The following is a 20,231-nucleotide window of genomic DNA, read 5'->3' on the forward strand; positions in this document are numbered from 1 at the left end:
TTTGTGTCTGTATTTCAGCCAGTGGCTGTTTGTGTCTGTCAGTGTTGTGTGTGTGTGTGTGTGTGTGTTTTGTGTCGTGTGTGTGTGTGTGTGTGTGTGTGTGTGTGTGTGTGTGTGTGTGTGTGTGTGTGTGTGTGTGTGTGTGTGTGTGTGTGTGTGTGTGTGTGTGTGTGTGTGTGTGTGTGTATCAGCCAGTGTCTGTTTGTGTCTGTATTTGAGTTTATGGCTGTTTGTGTGCTTCAGTGTCTGTGTGTGTGTGTGTGTGTGTTTTTGTATGTGTGTGTGTGTGTGTGTGTGTGTGTGTGTGTGTGTGTGTGTGTGTGTGTGTGTGTGTGTGTGTGTGAGTGTGTGTGTGTGTGCGTGAGTGCGTGTGTGCGTGTGCGTGTGTTTTGTGGAAGTACAGCCAAGAGGGCCAGACGAGTGCAGCTCATCCACCGTGACTGACGGACAGACTGCAGGCCCGTAGGACTGCTGCACGCAGGCGGCTTGCTCTCACGGAGAAGCCTGGACACCGGGTCATCAGACAGAAGCCGTCTCATGCTGAACCTGCCGTGACGCAGCAGGGCAGTGTCCACACCCCAACCCCCCCCCATCAGCCGTCACATTCTCAGACAGCACATCTGTCACTGGCCGGTGCCCCCCTGCAAACTAACCGCATCAGACAGCATGCATTGCCGCTACTTGCAGGCTCCCATTACTGTGATTGGCCATGGCCTCTAGAATGTCTTGCGTTCCCTCTAAAGTTTCATTGCCCTAACTCAGATAGGCATATCTCCTGGTCTGCTGTTTTGAGAGCTTGGCATTGTGAGGCTCTTGTTTTTGCCTGAAGTGGTGTTTGTTTGAGTGTGTGGTGATAAGGTCATTTTTAGCTATAAGCTGCAGGGCCTTTGACAACACTCTCTCTCTCTCTCTCTTTTTTCTTTCTCTCTCTCTCTTCCTCACTCTCTTTCTCTGTCTGGATGTGGAGCAGGAGGAGGAGAGGAAAAACAGAGCAGCCCCCATGAGGAGCAGTGTATCCTCACTGAGTTGAGAGGTGCCACTACCCCCCCCACACCCTCCCTTTCTCTTTCCCTGTTCACTTGTCCCCAAAGAGCCAGAAAGAATAGGAACTGCTGAGGCAGCCATGCATAGCCTCAGGTAAACCTCTCTCTTTTGCTCTCCCTCTCTCTCTCTCTCTCTCTCTCTCTCTCTCTCTTGCTCTCATCTCTCTCTCTTTCGGTCTCTCTGCCTGTGTCACGCACCTTTGGAAAGTCATGGCAGGCCCTGTGTGTGTGGCGCAGGCGTCTGCTCCTGGCTCCGGGTGTGCCGTGCTCAACCCCACTGCCCCCTAGTGATTCACACTCTAGCAGAAGAGTGTACAAAAGCGTACAGCGGCTATTCTAAACGCACGCCAGCAAGAACAGCTCTGCTTACTGGAAGTTCAGAAGTTAGTGTTGACAGATACACCTTTCCCAGGCACCAAGAGAATTGGGTTTTTTTACATAAGGCTGCCAAGTTTCTTAGGAAGTACTTAGTTGTTCTGCATGGCTTTCTCCTTTCACCGGGTGTTGACAGGCAGTTCCTACATTATTGTGATCTCGCATGGGAAATTAAGTAGGCTGTTTGTGCATTATTTTTCTCCCGTTCGGGCCAAATTGGGATAGTGAGTAAAAGCTGCCACGGGCCATTGTTTCCAGCGGCGGTTAAAAAGCTGCGCCCTTTTCCTGGTTTGTATGCCAATTAAACAAGCAAACAGTGACAAGATTTCCAGGGCTCTTTTCCTCTCTCTGTAGCATGTTTAAAAAAAAATGTCAGACCCCCTTCAACCCCCCTCACACACACACACACACACACACACACGTACAAACACAAAAACACACAGGTTTTGAGGACACAGAAGGTAAAAACTGGTCAATACGATCCATTATTTAACAAACCCCAAACTTTGCAATGGCCTCATTTCATCCTTTGACTTTAATGTTTAATGAGGTCCCATCAGTTTTTTTCAAAAATGAAGAAGTGTACAGCATTTTACTTGATGGCTGCTTTTGCTCCCCGGGCAACAGATATGGAAGATGACACTGCAAAAAGGCCAAGAGAGAGAGAGAGAGAGAGAGAGAGAGAAGAGAAATGAGTGCAGGACTTACGTAGGCCCCCTCGATGCTCTTTTTGGCAGTGACGAAGATGAGGCAGATGAAGATGGCCGAGCCCAGCATGCTGACGGCACACACCAACGGGTCTGCCCGCTCCGTCCTCTGTCGACACCACCGGGTCATCACAGCGCCAATCACCACGCCCAGCAGACCCGTCACACACGTGATCGCTCCGAATATAAGACTGCAGGACCGGAGGACACAACATCAGAACCACTGCCCTTACCAAGAAATCCTTTAGGGTACCGTTTTTTCCATTAGGATTCAATGGGACAGTGGAAATCCTACAGGATTTCTTTATATTTCAATAGGATTCCAATAGAATTCTGATTTCACTGTTGGTATTGCAAAGGATTCTAGAGGTCTAATGGATTGAAAATTCCCAAGAGGATTTTCATCATGATTTTACTTTCTTATAGGATTTTGTATTGCCTCTCTGTTGGATTCTTGTCTTGGATTTGTAAAGGCTAGCCTACACCCACTGTGATTTAAAAATTCACATTTCACAAATATTTGTAAAAAATAATAGCAATTCAATAACAATAACAAAACTTACACAGTTCTGTAAAACATTGCATTGTCAGTAGGCCTATTTGGAAAACACAAAGTCAAACGTGTGTGTGACTAGCACAGCATAGCCTATACAGTACATGCATCTGCACTCGGCCATTATTTGAACTCATACAGTAGACACAGCGGTTAAGTTAACACAGTGTTCCTCGACATTTCATGTACACAATCATTTAAGTTTTATCTACAAATATAGAAAAAAAATTATAATTTTATTTACATGATGACTATCATAGTTGTACTGATTTTAACATTGACCAGAGAATTACCAGGTACAAATAGTGTGTGTGTGTGTGTGTGTGTGTGTGTGTGTATTTTTATCTTCTTTTAACTTATTTTATCTACTGTCATCAAATTTCCTCTAATCATGATGGGAGAAGCTGAATGCTCTGAAGCGGGTGAAGGTGGTGGCTCATACCTGTCATGGCTTTTACACGGTGTATCAACACAGGGCTCGGCGGTCTTCTGCACCACCCGTGCACGGAACAGGTACTGAGGGATCCAGGTGCCAAAGGCGCCCGTGGCAAAGGTCACAGTCGCAGAGGCCAGGGAGGAGAAGACGAAGCTCCGGCTATCAGAGTGAAGGAAGTGCAAAGAAAAACATAAACAAATGAGCTCAATTTCAGGGTAAAAGTGTCCTCCACCTTTTTTCTCTTTACTTCTCCTGTTCTTCTAAAGTACACTTGTATTGTGCTCCCATTGCACTGTGTATAGCATGCCACTGCAGTATATTGTATAACCATCCTAAAACTGCAGGCATAAAGGGAGATTTGCGGAGCCTTCGGCTGTGTCTTTGCTGTCTTACTTTTTGAGCAGAGCTTTCATGTCACAGACCCACGTGGTCTGGCTCTTGAACCGGGCTCCGTGCTGCTCCACAGTGCCTCTCTTAGGCTCCGGCACGAACACCAGGATCAGGGTTCCTGCAGTCACACCCAGGAACGGCGACACCTTCGGAAAAACAAACATCTTTTTCAGCCAACTTAACAAACGGTGACGATTATAAGCAAGGACTTAGAGGCATTACGAGATTTCACTCAAAAAAGCCCACAGCTGCCACTGCCACATGAAATACCTCCTGAGTAATGTGACAGCATGCAAGCATGAATGTGTTTACATTACATCACACAAATCCCCCAACTGATCCACCACAGTGCTGGCTTATTTAGTCTTGCCGCAAAACCGCAATCTGGCCATCGCTGCAGAAACAGAGCATCACTGTCTCCAGGGAAACCCAGATGAATAGAAACCAAGGTGTGTTGCATATACCAGCCTGAATTGCTCTGTCAAAAAATAGACTGTGCTGAATATGTCCTATAATGCCCCATCAAGTGTAGGCAGCAGTGGCTCCACCTGAACAAAGGGCGTTCAGCCCAGGCTGCTAAATGTGTGTGTGGTGTGTGAGTGGAACAGTGTGTGTGGCAGTGAGTAAGTGGTGGTGGTGGCTTAAGAGTCCAGCGCAGCTGGGTGCTGCTGCGCCCGATGGACTCCATTACGGCTCTGGCTCCTCCAGTGGCACGGAGCTCTTTGTCTGGGCACAGCCGCAGCCTCACGGGCCAGCAGCTATTATCTCCTTTATCATCCTCTATGATGGAAACTGCACCGCAGCGAGCAGGGATTCCTCCTTTGCTTCTCTCTCCCTCTCTCTCGCAATCACTCACTCCCTCCCCGCATCTCTCTCTTTCTCTCTCTATCTCTCTCTCTCTCTCTCTCTCTCTATCCTGTGTAGCTTGCTGCCTACATGAAAGGGCTGTGGGTGAACATTTGGATTCAACAACAGAAAAAATATCCGCCTGTCAGAAGATATCCTCCTCCAAATGTTTTATGTCGTGGGCATCTCTGCATCCTTAACAAGCAGTGCACTGCTGCATTTTTAACTGAGTGCTTTGTTTTGTTTGTGTGTGTGCATGTATGTGTGTGTGTGTGTGTGTGGCTGTGTGCGCGTGTGTGTGCGTCTGCATGCATGTGTGTGTGTGTGTGTGAGCATGTGTGTGTGTGTGTGTGTGTGTGTGCGTGTGTGTGTGTGCGTGTGTATGTGTATGTGTGTGTATGTGTGTGTTTGTGTGTGTGTGTCTGTGTCTGTGCGCGTGCGTTTGTACTTCCTGTCTTCTAAAGCGTATGATTTTGTGTGAGGGCTGGGTCATAAATCTCTTTGTCTCCCTGTCCCATCTACTAAAGTGGATTGTTGACTCGTCCTCTCAGGCCTATTACGGCTGCACGGCTCACCCCGCTCCTCCATTCCCCATTCCACTCCACAGAAAGCACCAAAAACAGCTCCCAAATCCAATGCTTTGTAAGGACGTTTAATTTACAGCCCATTTCCTTTGAGCAATGAATCTGGGAGGGTGGGGTTGTAGACACTCATTACTCCTTGTCTTCTTTTGCCGTTGTGTTAGACTTGAGACGTGTGTGTGGAGACGCTGTATCAAAGCCAGGGCTGATGTCCCAGCATGCACTCTGACCCTGCCAGCCGATGTCACTCAAATACCAGTCTGTGATTAAAAGGTGAGGGGCCGCTGGGTTTTTCCTCTGCAGTCTGATGGAGGCAGATATCAAACAAGATGTCTTCTGCACACACACACACACACACACACACACACACATTCCACATTCTCACCCTTCATCTTTGGCTGCACTCCTCCACCTGTCCTCCTCTGAGAGGAAGGCTGCCTCTAAACACTCTCTCTGGGGTCGACAAAACAAGCGGAAAGTGCCACAAAGTGTTTTTTCCTCAAAGCAGGATACTGCTGGTAAGAAAACTGTTTCATGTACAGTACTTGTTGTCGTTTTTCTGTTTTCTTTTCTTTCCTTTATTCTTTAAAAGCCCCGGTGGGTGATTAATTGCCCTCTCCTGCCCCTTGCAATGTTTTATTGGAAGGTCGGCATGCAAGGGCCTGGAACAATGTGGCCCTGCACACTGTTTGGAGGTGTTTGGAAAAAAAGTCGAGAAATGCCATTCCTGTTTCCATGGGTTGTATAACTGTCAAGAGGTCCTTTGTTCACCACGGTTCCAAAGGGCAAGTTTAAGACTCCCCTTAAAGTCTCCTCATAGACAGTAGACCAATGATATACTTTTTTTTCTTCACTGGCTGGACTGGAAGGAGTAGCCACACACTGAGGTTAATGTGAAGTGGTCATGAAAGCGGCACTCTCACTGGTCTTTAAGCGTCCAATAGCAGCCATCATGAACTTCACCTGTTAACTCTGTACTCCACCTGTAAGTGTGTTTTTTTTATAGCGAGCAGTTTTCCCTTTCAGTCGAAAAAAAGCGGGTAAACTAATGAAGTGTCGGGGCCCAAGTCTTTTAAAATGCTTTCAGCTGTTCCCCCAAAGGCTCCTTTTTGTACGGTCCAAGTTCAGCTGTCGGCTTTTTCTTCCCCTTTTCCGTGAGAGTGGCAAGGAATTTTTCCTGGTGGCACGGTCAGGGAAGGTGCAGCACCGACTCCGGCTAATTTCCTCATATCAATCACCCGCAGAGGCGGCTATTAGCGTTTGATTAAAAACGCATTTCATTTTTTTTTCTCCCTTTTGCTGGAGTGGTCCGTTGACAAATAGCAGGACCGGGGAGAGAGAGGGGGGGACACTTTTTTTTTTATGGAACAAGTGTGTCTTTGTGCCGAGGAGGTAGTAAGTGCCCGCCACACTCCGCCGCACAAAGACAGCACTGAAAGACTATCTGCGGGTCAGAGGTGGCTCCCTGAGCGCGTTATTTCGTTAAGAGCGGAGATTCGATATACCATCTGTGAAAGCGATCCCAGGGCAACTCGGGTAATGCCATATTAATGCGTTTCAGTGTAGCGCCACTGTCCGGCGCATCTGAGAGGACACCCACTCGGAGGGGCCCTCGCATAGTGCAAGTAAACATTCGGCGGCCCTTTCTGTAACCGACGTGGTATTCTGGGTTTCACCTGTCCGATGTGGTTGTGCCGGGGCTATTTCCAAGTGGTGCGCTGGGTGTTATTTTGAGACGGATGGACAGAAATGAAGCATTCATGAGCATACAGGACTCTGTGTCTCTGCTGCGCTGTGTTTGTGTGCCGTGAGATGAGATCGTGTGTGTGTGTGTGTGTGTTTGTGTGTGTGTATGTGTGTATAACCCCTGTGTGTATACATGTGCATGTGTGTGTAACCCTTGGTTGTAAGGCCATTTTCCGGACTTGTCAGCTCACAGTGGTGTGGATTATGCTTGTGGTCCATCTTTCACCGAGTCCCTAAATGTTCTGGGCTTTTGGCAGGATGTTTTAATGCTGCCGTTTGTGTGTGTGTGTGGACTCACAGGGGCAAATCAGACTTAAGATCCTGCACTTTGGGATGGGAACAACTTGTTCACATTTTGGTGGTGAACTGTAATGATATCCAGAGCTCACCTTTCTCTTTAGCACTCCACTCTCCTACCCACATTAATCCAAATGTCCGTACATCTATCTGAGGACATGTGTGGACATGTATTCTGATAAACATGAAAGACTGTTAAGCTGCTCTATTGCTGTCTTCATTGGAAGGCTATGAGTGAATTGAGGTGAACTCTACAGTCTTTTGGCCACAACTGTATTGTCATATTGTATTGTATTGTGTCTGTGATGGAAAGAGTGCTGTGTGTTTCCTCTGCTGTAAACATGTTGTGGTTTACATTGGACAGAGCGTCCACTGAGGTGAGTGAGTGTCCTTACCCTGAGTGCCCAGTGCCAGTCTCCTGCGGCCTCTTTGGCAGTGGAGCCCAGAATGTAGCCCAGACCGCTGCAGAGAGGAAACAAAAGGGAAACTGGGGTGGTTAACATGGCGACCATACATAAACAAACAAAGTGCAACACAAACAAACATCTCTAACTCCAAACCCTCCCACACGCCTGTCTCTTTTTCCCTATTGTCTCCCTGTCCTTTCTTCTCTTCTTTTGTTACATCTGTCCATTTTTCCAAGTGCCGCCGCCGAACCCGAGTGCCCTCCTAAAAGCCGAGTCATGGCAGGTGAAAAATGTATGCTCTCACGGGCACGGCTGTGTCCTAATGTGTGTGTGTGTGTGTGTGTGTGTGTGTGTGTGTGTGTGTGTGTGTGTGTCTGTATGCCTTGCGAAAGCAGATGGGACCGTCTCTGCCCTTGCACTGGATTGCACCAACCACAGAGAGGCTTGCATAAGGGGGTCAAGCAGCCCCAGATAACGGCAGTGTCTCAGCGATTTTTCTTCCTCGGGGTGGCGGGGTGGGAGGGGGGGGTATGTGTGTGAGTCGAGGACACATGCCATGCCAACACTGCACTCCCGCTCTGACTAGGGAAGGCTTTTGATTTTATGGCAGGGGCATTACCAGCTAACACACCTCAGCAGAAGAGAGGCAGAGACAGCTTTATTCGCACAGTGGTTTGTGTCTCAGGTTATTTGGGGACGTGTTTGTTTAGACCACCGCGGCGCGCCTGTTTTATGTGGGTGTGAGAGTATGCGAGTGTGTGTGTGTAAAGTGACACATACTTCGAAGGTGGAAATTCTCCGCTCGACCAGGTATGAGAGGAATTTGTGAGTCACTCTTTGTCAACCTCAGACTGAAAGTCCCTCTCAGCCTGTTTGCCTGTTTGTCACCTGATAAGAACCTTTAATTACTCTGTTTTGCCCAGGACACGCACACGTCTCACGAGAGTGCCCATATCACCATGTCTGTCTGAGTCAGGTTTGGGTCCTAATGTGCTATTTACTCACAATGATCTCACAGTAGGAGTCTGAACACTGTACATGTGTCACTGTGATGGATGTCTGATCCAATCCCATCAGTGATGTCCTGTTGGGTCTGTCCCTTGGCTTTATCACCTGAGGAATGTTTCAGCAACACTCCTTGCTAAAGTAGTTTCAGGAGCTTTAAAAGATTACATCACTGGATCATTAACTGAAAGTGGAAGTATTATGGGCCTATTATGGGCTGTGGCATTGTGAAGCCATTGTTTTTGGCCATTTTAAGTCATTCTCCCTGTAGTATCTTTGCTAATGACAGGTAAAAAGGATTAGTTAAATAAATAAAGTCTTCTACTGTAATCATCAGCAAAGACTGAATACAAAGCAACACCATTGTAAAGGGACAAGTCCTTCAAGCTTGGATGGCCTAATTGCAATAAGATGTTACCTTTGATAGTAGTCTTTGCTGTTTTTGGTCTTGATTATCTGGTCATACAGTTTTTAGCAAAACAAGATCTGAGATTAGATTGCATTGTGCTCTGAAGTGCTGTTTGAATAAAGCTAAAGATAAGACGCTTTCAGAAAACATGCAGGATTTAGATGGCTTATCAAAAACGTGTGGTGAAGGAAAATGATGGCTTGATTTGAGGTCTTCTTCATTTGGCACTTCCCCATGATTCTTCCCACAAGACGTGTCTCTTGGGTTGTGCATATGAAATGTGCCCCAGAGGAGACACTGGTGTTTGTGTAGCGGAGAGAGCGCACATGAGGTTTGCTCATTTCCATTCCTCCAGAGCGTAGAGGTGTTCGGTGTTCAGCACCTCCCGACATTCCTCCCTCACACACACTTCCTGTGTTCCCAGACATACACAGACAGCGGACGCAGGTATGGGCCATTGTTTACCATTAATTATGCCCCCTACATACACACCATACTGTAAATGGAAGGCTGAGCCACAGTGACCTTGAGTACAATGGATTTGTCTGCATGTGTGTGTGTGTGTGTGTGTGTGTTTGTTCCCCAATGCATCACTTCATGCAAATCTGCCATGTCACACACACACACACACACACACACACACACACACACACACACACACACACACACACACACACACATTGGATTCAGCAGAGGAAGCAGCATGCACTGCTGAAATAAACTGATTAACCTCCTAAAAAAGAAACACCGTTCACAATGGTTCAGCTTGTGGCATTTCCTTGAAACTCTAAAGCGCAGTCAGGATACTGTAATATCATTGTCAGTGGTCAGTCCATTTCCAGTAACTGACCCTGCTGATATCATTCAATAAACATTATGTTACGTCGATATTAGGACCCAAATTCTATTACGTCGATATTAGGACCCAAAATCTTCTATTCTAAAACAACTGATCAAAATGTCTACACCAAGGACTACTACAATACAGTGGTCATGAAACCCCCTGCGGTAGTGTGAGGAACTTGAAGGAGAAAGTGTTTTTTGGCTTGGCAGGCTGTCCCTCTTTGGTCCAGGGCATGGGGGATACCGTTTCCCTTTCACCCCGATCTTGCGCCTGAGGTCACTTCCTGGAAACAGCCACAACAAGCCCAACGAAGACAAACAACACAGAGGCCTGGACTCTGCAGAGGATGTTTGGCGGCTCCTTTCTGCAGCCCCAGTCTGTCACCTCTCATTGTTTCGGGGTTGCCGTAGAGTAGCGCGTTTGCCGGCCGGACTGCGAGCCCTCTCGACTCGACATACCACAAATGGGCGCCTTTCCTGTCCACTCCCCCCGACTCCACTCAATCTGCCATCAATACTATTAGACCCAAGCACAGGCGTGCCTGACGATAAACTTCTTGAAAAATCTTCCAATGTCAGTTTCCTGTACATGGGTTTCAGTGAAGTTCTCTTGTAGTCTAGGACTATGATTTCATACATGTATGGGATTCGTTTCCCTAAGTGTGTATGCCACAGAGTGTTGTTATTGGGGGTCTTATACTATAATATTTATTACATTCATGATTTCAGCTTTGCCTGAAGAAAGATACAGACTTTAACAGTAATGACTGTACTTCTTGCTCCAGGCAAAATGTAATATTAATGCCGTAATTATGAAGTCAGAGTACATTAGGATTCTTTCTGTGTGTCCCTTGCATTCGCTAGCACAGAAGAGAAAATCCATTTCAGACTGGATTGATTCAGAGCATCCTGCAGGGGAGTCGGTCCCACATGAGGACTTCTACACACGGTGTGTGATGTGTTTCTTCTATCTGACTCTGTGCAGTGTGTGGTGAAGAGGAGCTGCTGAGGTTGTCATTAAAGGGGCTTTATTGTGGATGATCTGCAGGGGGCCCACTTTCAATTGGAATCCTGAGGGCCGCAAAGTCATGAAGCGCATTGTGTCTTTCAATACTTTAGATGGCGGGAGGCCCTGTGGGTGAGCCGTCTGAGGTAAACATGCGAACACACAGGCTCAGGCACGGACGACTTTTGGGAATGTTTCACTGTAAGTAACAATAACTCGAGTCGCTCACGCTCACACAGCAAACCCTCATTTACAATAAGAGAATGAAGGAAGGAAGTCATCTAAAGCTGACAATCAGAATAGACAAATTCAAGCTCTCTCTCTCCCCCTTTCTTTCTCCCTTTCTTTCTTTCCTTTTCTGTCTCCTCTCTCTGAGAACTTTTCAGCGTCTGTCATTTCATAAGCTTGCCCTTTCTCCCACACAGACCTTCTAAGCGCTTTGCTTTAGCTGCCACCTCAGACACAACACAAAAGGACACACACAGCCAGCCCCAGCGCCTGACCTTTCCCTCCAGCAGATGCTGGCAGCAGATAATTCTCCCCTAAAATGCATTTTCTCTCCCTCTTTCTCTTTCTCTCTCCCCTCTCTCTCTCTCTCTCTCACACACACACACACACACACACTCACTCACTCACATTTCCTGCAGAGCAGATATTCTTACTATTCCAAAAATATTCACATTTGTACCAATCTAATCACCATCTTGCTGAATACCTTTGCTACTGAGGATATGCAATTAAACTCAAGGTAATGAATCTCATCATGAGGTGTGAATGAATGCATGAATATTAAAGATGAGATTAAGATATTTCTTATCCTCTGTTCAGAACCTGAAATAAAGTTATCTGTTCCAAAGGGCTGATCCCCACATTTTCCCCTCAACAAAACTGGACTGGGACCAGGAGATGTCTGTGGGTTTGCCGTGTCACCAGACATTCAGAGCAGAGCCTGTCACATTTTGTGCTGGCGCTCTGCTAAATAGGGAAAATGTCATGTATTCCCCACTGGCTTTAGGACCCTTCCAAACCTGCCTTCCAAACCTGCCTCTGTGTGTTTGTGCGTGCGTGCGTGCGTGCGTGCGTGCGTGGTGGTGGTGGACTAAATGGGACTGGCCACTTACCTCCCCAGTGGTATGGCTAGGTAGAAGACGGACAGCATCATGGTCCGGCTGTTGTTGGTGAAGAGGTCGCCGATGATGGTGGGGGAGATGGATGAGTAGCTGGACTCGCCGATCCCAACCAGGCCCCGACTCAGCACAAACAGCCAGTAATGCTGCAACCAGAGACAACCCAATCAATTATCACACTCGTTATCACACTCGTTACTGCATTCAGCCAAGTTCACAGCATCTGGACATGGATTATGATTAATGACATTCTGGTTCTATTCATTACAATGCCCAATGCTAATTTAAATTCTTTTTCATTTCAGATTTCCTAAAGCTCCTCTAGGGTCTGTCCCTTACTGATTGCATCATAAGGATGCGCCACTTCTGAACATATGAGCCCCTTCAAACCATTCAGCATATGAATATGTGGAACATCAACCCAGGGAGTCATGACAATTATGACCTTAAATTACCCTGGGCATTGTGTTATTACTGAAAATAAATTGTTGTATTTCTCCTGAACACAAGGTGACACATGTGGGCAAGGATCTTTGTCCCCACCTCAAATGCCCACACCCCACACCCACACACATTGTTTTTTATTGGTATGGGGAAGGAAGCAAGCACAGGCGCCTCCCTGTCTTGTCCTGAAGACAAGAGAGCCCGAACAGAAGCTATTCATATAAATAGCCATCCATGAGAAGCCTTCATTAAAAATGTGTGAATGTGTAGTCTCAACTTTTTAAAAGAGCGGATCTAAAATATGGGTCATCCAGCTAAATATGGAAATCTTCACACACACTCAGAAGCCTTCTTTTTTATATCCTCTAATTTCTGCTCTTCCTCACCAACCCCAACACCCCCCCCCCTCTCTCTCTTACTCTCTTTCCCTCTCTTGTAGCAATCCACTAGTGGCATCCAGGATGTCTGTAGTAAATTCATTAAATAAAATCCATCAGCTCTGCTCTCCGATTCGCAACAGCATCCAGCACACAGAGTGCTCAAACTTAATGCAGATAGCCGACTCATAAAGAGACCACAGTGAAGGCCCCTGAGGGACATCTAGCGCTAGCCGTGGGCTCGGAGAGTGGAGGGAGGTCTGAGGCTGATATGAATGAGATAATATGAAGCCCTGATCGAGAGTGATGGAGGGAGGAAGGGAGGGAGAATTCTGCGTTGGTGTGTGTGGTGTACAGCCGCATTCCTATTAACGGATGTCCATGACTCCATCTCTTTCCCCCCAGTTCCCTCCACCTTACAGCGCTCAGCTCAGCAAGACAAGCCATCAGCCAGGAGAGAGAGAGAGAGAGAGAGAGAGAGAGAGAGAGCGAGGGAGAGAGGGAGGAAAAAAGTGCTGCTATTGTTGCCTGTTATGTAATTCCCACTGGGATGCGCTGTGCAGTATGTGACAGGAATCCACACAAAGCTGAACAGGGAATCCTATGCAGATTATACATTTTGTCCACTGAAGTTCCCACACACACACACACACACACACACAGACCTGCAGTAATACTGTATGACAGAAGATATCTGCACTCTCTCGCCTGTCTTCACTCTGCCCCAGGGCCTGCAGCCTGCAGAGGTGTTAGTGCATGTGGCTAGTGTGTGTGTGTGTGTGTGTGTGTGTGTGTGTGAGGAAGGGAGGAAGGGGCCTACTGGATTCTCCCATCAAGAGCAGTGGGATTAATTGCTGTTCAAAGTGACAGAAGCAGGTGGGTGTCATGACCCCATATGTAGCCCTCTGTGTTTCATGCTCTGTCCAAACCCCCTTCAGGTGTGGGAGCTAAGACAATGTGTGTGTGTGTGTAAGGTGTGTGTGTGTGAGGGGGAGGGTTGTCACAGCAGCTGTTGGGGAGAGGGAGCCCTGGAACTTAAATTCAGTGTGACGCAGTGAAAACACGCGTGCATGAAAGACGACTGCAGGCGCCACACGTGTGATCCGCAGCAGCCCATAACCCATAACCCATAACCCACGCCATGCCAGCTCCCCTCCACACTGACCTCATGCGTCAGCGTCAAACGCACTGTCCCTCTCACCAAAAGAAAAGAAAAGATGCACCCTGCACTTAGCCCTTTTGATTTGTTGCTGCACTTCACAGTGTTGTTTTCAATGAGTTATCGCAGGGACTCAGTTTATCTTATAGGCATCATTTAGTGGGGCTCTGTGCTGGGCGTTAGTGTGGCTTTTCATCTCCACTGTGTGTTTTTATGCACATGGCCGCTGAACCGCAAGTCTCTATTTGGGTTTTGGCGAGGCGTAAACAACAAAACAAAAACAAAAAAACAATAGCAGCCACAGACACATCTGCCTGTGTGTTTTCACCCGGTCACATTTCTGGAGATGGGTTATGAATGAAAGCCAGCTGCATCTTTTTTCTCTCTCTCTCTCTCTCTCTCTCTCTCTCTCTCTCTCTCTGTCTCCCTCTCTCTGGATTGAATAAATAAAGATGAGGATGGAAATGTGATCGGCTAAAATATGTGCATTTTCTTTTTCCCAACGCACCAGCGCCAAGCACCCCGAGACATCCTCCTCTTGCTTGTTTGTCAAAGCAAGAAATGGGATTATGCAAAATATGGAAAAAAGACTATTTCACACCAGACTATTCTGACTTAATTGCACACTAATTTGTTCCTAAGTGAACCCCCCAAAACACTCACAAAGACAGCAATAGGACGGTAATTGTCACACAGAGTATAAAAGAGGACTTCTGGCAAAACATGAATTCCCTGCAATTCTGCTCTACAAAAACAACATGCATATCTTTATAAATGCTAAATATATGATGTACCTATTCACATGTGTACACCAGACAAACTATAATTAGTAATCTCTGCCTAAATATTCCCTAATCTGAGTCAAAATGATAGCGTGGGTGGAAGATAACTGCAATAAGGCCCTGATGTTATTTTAGTGTAGCTGCAATTCCATGACATCTGAGCAACATCTTGGGCAACAGAGTGGTTATAAGGTTTAGAAAAATATTACTTAATTTAGGGTTCTGCGTTACAAAGACTAGACAGCTGTGGTGTTAGATGTTTTATGATTTTACCCCTGGAAACCATGTGCCATGACTTATCATCGGTTTTGAGCTGGGGATGTTTCTTCTTTTTGTTTGTAGTTCTTGTTGCCAGGGTATGAATCTGTAGCAGTTGTGTAATTTCACCAAGTATGTGTAGGAGCGTCTGTCTGTGTGTGTGTGTGTGTGTGTGTGTGTGTGTGTGTGTGTGTGTGCACATGCAATGTCGCAGCCATGCAATAGTGGGTGTGTGTCAGTGTTTGTCCTATTGTCTTTATAATTACAGAAATGTGCATACCACACATGTATAATATGTGCAATTATGGTGCATCTCTATTCATTTCTGTGTGGGTGAAACTGAACTGCTTTCTCTGTGTGGTGTGTGTGTTTGTGTGTGTGTGCCTGCCTGCCTGCATGTGTGTGAGTGTGAAAGAGCGATTGGGGCACATGTCAAGAGTGCCAGTCCAAAAAATGCAGACTGCCGCCCCCTCCTCCTTTCCTCCTCCATCAGTGTGGAGTCCAGTCAGCAGCAGTTCAGCCTCAGGAGGATTAGCAGCGTCCACTCCACACGGGAGGCGGCCATCTTCCTCCCCTCGGAGCCACCGCGTGCCGCAGCGCCGCACCGCACCGCACCGTCCTGCACGGCAACCAACCCCTGGCGACGGCAGGCAGCAGCGGTGGCAACAGCGAGCGCAGCAGTGCTCGGCTTGTCACTTTGCTGCTGTCATCTCAGCATTAATGTGGCCTTTTAATTAGCAGTCCGACTCCAGCTCTCTCCCAGCGGGCCTCCCAAGAGACACAACAACAACGCACATCACAGCTCCTCGCCATGGAAGCCACCCAAAAGAGCATCTGGACCACTGGAGCACAGCACAGCACAGCACAGCGCACCACACCACACCACTCTACACTGCACCACACTGCACATTACCAGAGGCTTCTCTCGTTGACATTCAAGACAATGTGAATCAATTAGGAGGAAATCGAATGTCTGCATTGGCTAGCTTGTGTGGGCAGCCCCCCGGCACCACCCTAGTCCTCGTGTCATTAGTGACTCACTCAGCAGTTCCAGGGAGCATCTTAGTGGTGTTTGGAGGATCATGTGACAGACAGGCCAGTTCTGCTAGCCTGCACCCCTGTGCACCTCACGTGTCATCTTCCAGAGCTGGCAGAGAATGCAGCTTCTCCTCCTGTCTATCACTGATGGACACATTCCAATGAAATTCATACACATACACATGTATATCTAGCCTGGCGGGGCCATGTATATCATGACCCTTTGAGAATATATCTAGGGTATGTTCTTAGTTATTACATTACTGTTTTTACTCGATAAGATGTTATCGTTTTTACTTGATTATATTCCTGTTTTTACTTAAGAGCCCAAGAATTTAGAAGCCCTAATTCTTACAAATAGCTGACTGAAAGAGGACTGTACCGGGACAGACACCCATTTTCTTTTCTACTGCGGGGGCCGTTGGGGTAAAGCGCTTGAGCCAAAACGAGAGCGAAGACACACAGTGGCTCTGACAGGGAGCAACAGAGCCGTAATGAAGTCTCCTCCGTCTGAGTGCGCCCTATGCAAAGCAGCCCACGCCTGCCGTTTCATCTGCAGGGGAGGGGAGGGGGACTGCAGACCTTCAGACTGCACGCGCCAGCGAGCTGCATCCTCAACCACACCACACCACACCGCACCACACCGCACCACACTGCGGCCACACACACAGGTCCCTGGCCACTCCCGCCACAGGAGAACGCATCCTCACCAGACAACGGGGGGACTCACGGACTGATTTAGAGCGAGAGTGAGACGGCGCAACGCTAAATATGTAGATAACGGCTCCCCACCCTTTCAGCTAGTTTCACAAACGATGAGGATATAAATCCCACAGTAATTACATATCGAGTGAAATATTGCAACTGAAAATAGAGGTGAGTGCTGGAAATTCAAATCCCTACTCTGGAAAACCAGCGTTTAGTGGAGGGGGGTTTACAGGAAGCCGTAAGTATGGATGAGCTGGCTTGGGTTGTGGTCAGGAGGGGAGAGTGATGTGGGGCTCTAGGTTGGAAAGGAGGAGGAGAAAGGAGGAGGGGAAAGGAGAAGGAGAAAGGAGAAGGAGAAAGGAGGAGGGGAAAGGAGGAGGGGAGTGTGGAGGAGGGAAGAGAGGGTGGATGTCACCTACGTCTTTGTTGGTGATGAAGGAGCTGGACAAGGTCACGATTGACCAGAAGAAGATGCCACAGCTGAGGATGACCTTCCGGTTGAAGCGGTCACCCAGGTAACCGAAGACAGGGGCGGCAAACATGAAGCTGCAGATGAACACTGTAAGGAGAGGACAGAGGAGAGAGGAGAGATGAAATGACGGCTCCTTTTGACCACTTACTGCAGTTTCATATAGGACTTCAGAGAAGATTTCAATCTGCACTAAACTGACCGCCATGTGATATACTGTACCCTCACAGCACTGTACACATACAGACACATACACACACACACACACACACACACACACACACACACAACCCACACACACACAAGCTCACACACCCTAAATTCTGCTCATTAACCTTGAGTAGCTAGGTTAAGATGCAAGGCATAAGCAATCCCCAAGTGACATCATCACATTTGTACGTGTGGAAGTCTGGCAGTAAATCAATGATAACTAGAGAGAAGGTTTTATTATTATGACCAAGAGAAATGGCTCTGAGCCTACATCCTTAATCATTCCCTAGCAGTAAACTGCAGTGGTAACAGACTTGTAGAGTATGAAGAATCAGTGACAGTGGTACCATGTGGGAGTCAGGAAAGCCCTTCAAACTAATGGCTAACTCATTACACATTTACTTCCTCTAGTGGATTGTGGTCAAGTCACTTATTTCTAGCCACTCAGTTTGTCACTGAGGGTGATAGGCCTGATGTGATTATAACACCATCTTATCTGATGTGTGTTCACCCAAAACCTGTAGTGGGCTGCGATCGTGTGCTATGGGCTTCCTTAGAAGTGCACACTACCTTAAGCACTAAATGCTGGATCACCTTCATGCTGACCGCATTGGCCAATTAAGGACGGAGTGGAGAGTCCGTATAATAGTTTTTTGCATGGGGCGATTTCGCTTGAGGGAATTACTGTTGGACAATGGGATTTGCAGCTTATCGCTCTTGAGGAGTCTTGCTGCATACACAGACACACACACAGACACACACACACACACACACACACACACACACACACACACACACACACACACACACACTTCAATGCAAATAGAGAGGGGGTAGGGTGGAGGTTACATAACACACCATCTTGTTTGCAGTATCACAGATGCAAGCTGTTGGGAAAACATCAGGTCATCTGTCTGTTTAAGACAGCGTTTATCGACCACTTAACCAATAAAACTAAACCCTCACCTACTTCAACAGTATATCACACAAAAGGCATACTCACTGAACAACCTTGCTTAGTGTCTTTGCACCTTGCTTATTGTGTCAGATGACATGATTTATACTGGCGTAGCTTACATAGGCAGCGTTTGGATTTACATACAAGTTGGTTCAATATTGCAAACAACTCATCTATATTATATTTTACCACATCTGCCCGCAGACCATTTGGAATAGCTTGCGGACCACCAGTGGACCCCGGGCCACCCTTTGATATGGTTTAAGAGAATGGCTGCGGCCGGAGGTGTGATTTGATTACCAGGAATTACAGGCACATAAAACCACCCCTAGTGATGGATGAAACCAAGACTTCTGCTCCAGGGAGGGTATCAACAAGCTCTGTTTTCTCAGAGCAGTGAGGCATAGCTGTACATAGAGTCCTACTGGGTTATGGTGTGTGTGTGTGTGTGTGTGTGTGTGTGTGTGTGTGTGTGTGTGTGTGTGTGTGTGTGTCTGGCCACTGCACATGCAGCCAGCATGAAATATTGCTGCCTGTCCTGCCAGCGACTGATAGCCTGCGTTTGGATCTTTAATAACTTCCCATTTTGGTGTGGGCGAGATTGCTGAGGGGCAGCTGGAGTGAAATTTACGAGAGGAAGAGGAGAGGGCTCACTTCCAGTCCACGGGGAAATTAGCATCAGTGTTTCTCAGCAGATTCTAACAAATGGGGCCTGTCTCTACTACAATAACTTCACACTGCATTTTGTATAATTTCCGAAGTCCCCGGGGACACCAACCTTTATGATTCTCATCTCTGATATGTAAATAATCTTCATTTGGCAGCAGTTGTGTGGAGATGGTTTATAACAATCACTGCCTTTTTGAAGTAAAGCCAAAATGAGAGACAGGTTTGACCTGATAAATTTCCCATCGCACACAAAATTCCACTGATATTGAGCAAGCCAATCACGCCCAGCATTTCTGATGAAATACACACACTCACACTCACACAGGCACATACACACACACACACTCATTAGTTATTAAACGGCTTTGTGCTGAGGTACGGCCAACACGCCCTGCTATAAAGTAAATGTTTTTGCGATGACCTGTCTCTCTGTTTAGGGTTGCGGCCTGACTTCTGACTCTTCACCGGGTTACTGCCAGAGGTTCCCGCTGACATCCCACAGACTCGCCGGCAGCCCTGACCGAAACCCAAACATGCCCACTATTTATACTGACGGCTTTCAGATCAATTAGGGCTCGAACACATATTTCCCAGCCATAAATAGAACCGCCTGACACACCTTGACACCAAGACACATGTTCGGTACCCTCTTCTGGATTGTGCTGGCATCACACACACACACACACACACACACACACACACACACACACGCAGTACCAGCCCGATTCGCCCTGGCCAGGTGTGTGCAGACTGCTCATGTTCCGAGCTGTGACCAATCGATAGAAGATCGACTTTGACAGCGGGGGGATTAGTCAGCGTGAGCAGATGGTTGTGCCAACCAGGGGGGTCGGGGGCACATCTGCCAGGTGAAGGGGGCACGTCTGCCAGGTGAAGGGGGCACGTTACCAAGACAACCACCGCTGCTGCTTCCCCTTGGCACTCGTGGGTGAATTACGGTGTGTTAATGAGACGAGAGCCACACATCGCCACATTGCACTCAACTACCCATAATGCACCTCCCCACCCACCCTGCTCTCCTGTGGCCCTGACCCATCTGCCCATCTCTGCAGGGATGCTGCTGCTGAGTCTCTGTCTGCACACAAGTAACATGGACCTTCCTTAGGATGGAGGCCAGTGAAACGGGCAATCTTGCAGAGTGGTGCGATTAAAAAAGAGAACACGACATGACCTTGCTTTCCCTCTGAAGCGTGACCTTGACTTGGCAGAAAAGCCCAGCAGTTAAAAATGCAATTACAGAGGACGTTCCCCGAGGGCTGTACTCTTTCAAAGATCTCTAATAACTTCTCTTTTTTCCAATCACGGACATCTTCAAATATTAGGCTACTTTTTTGCTGCTTCAGTAAGATCATTATCTCTGTCTGTTCTAC

At 47.4% G+C, this 20,231-nt stretch overlaps 1 protein-coding gene across 4 annotated transcripts in view; it reads right to left on the reverse strand.

Moving 5' to 3' along the window:
- The window catches only part of spns2 (spinster homolog 2 (Drosophila)), a 78,164-nt gene that overhangs the window by 17,659 nt on the left and 40,274 nt on the right, over positions 1 to 20,231 (reverse strand). For 2 of the 4 annotated variants that reach the window (XM_048228638.1, XM_048228664.1), the window contains exons 4-10: positions 16,957 to 17,096; positions 11,766 to 11,917; positions 7,370 to 7,436; positions 3,508 to 3,650; positions 3,121 to 3,273; positions 2,689 to 2,721; positions 2,127 to 2,316 (exon numbers count right to left, since the gene is read on the reverse strand). In XM_048228638.1, coding sequence (XP_048084595.1) covers positions 2,127 to 2,316; positions 2,689 to 2,721; positions 3,121 to 3,273; positions 3,508 to 3,650; positions 7,370 to 7,436; positions 11,766 to 11,917; positions 16,957 to 17,096 — 878 coding nt within the window. The remainder of the gene's footprint in view (positions 1 to 2,126; positions 2,317 to 2,688; positions 2,722 to 3,120; positions 3,274 to 3,507; positions 3,651 to 7,369; positions 7,437 to 11,765; positions 11,918 to 16,956; positions 17,097 to 20,231) is intronic. The other 2 variants (XM_048228656.1, XM_048228648.1) reach the window with 1 other exon arrangement.

Source organism: Alosa alosa, chromosome 2, assembly GCF_017589495.1.
Source record: "Alosa alosa isolate M-15738 ecotype Scorff River chromosome 2, AALO_Geno_1.1, whole genome shotgun sequence".
Lineage (NCBI taxonomy): Eukaryota > Metazoa > Chordata > Actinopteri > Clupeiformes > Clupeidae > Alosa > Alosa alosa.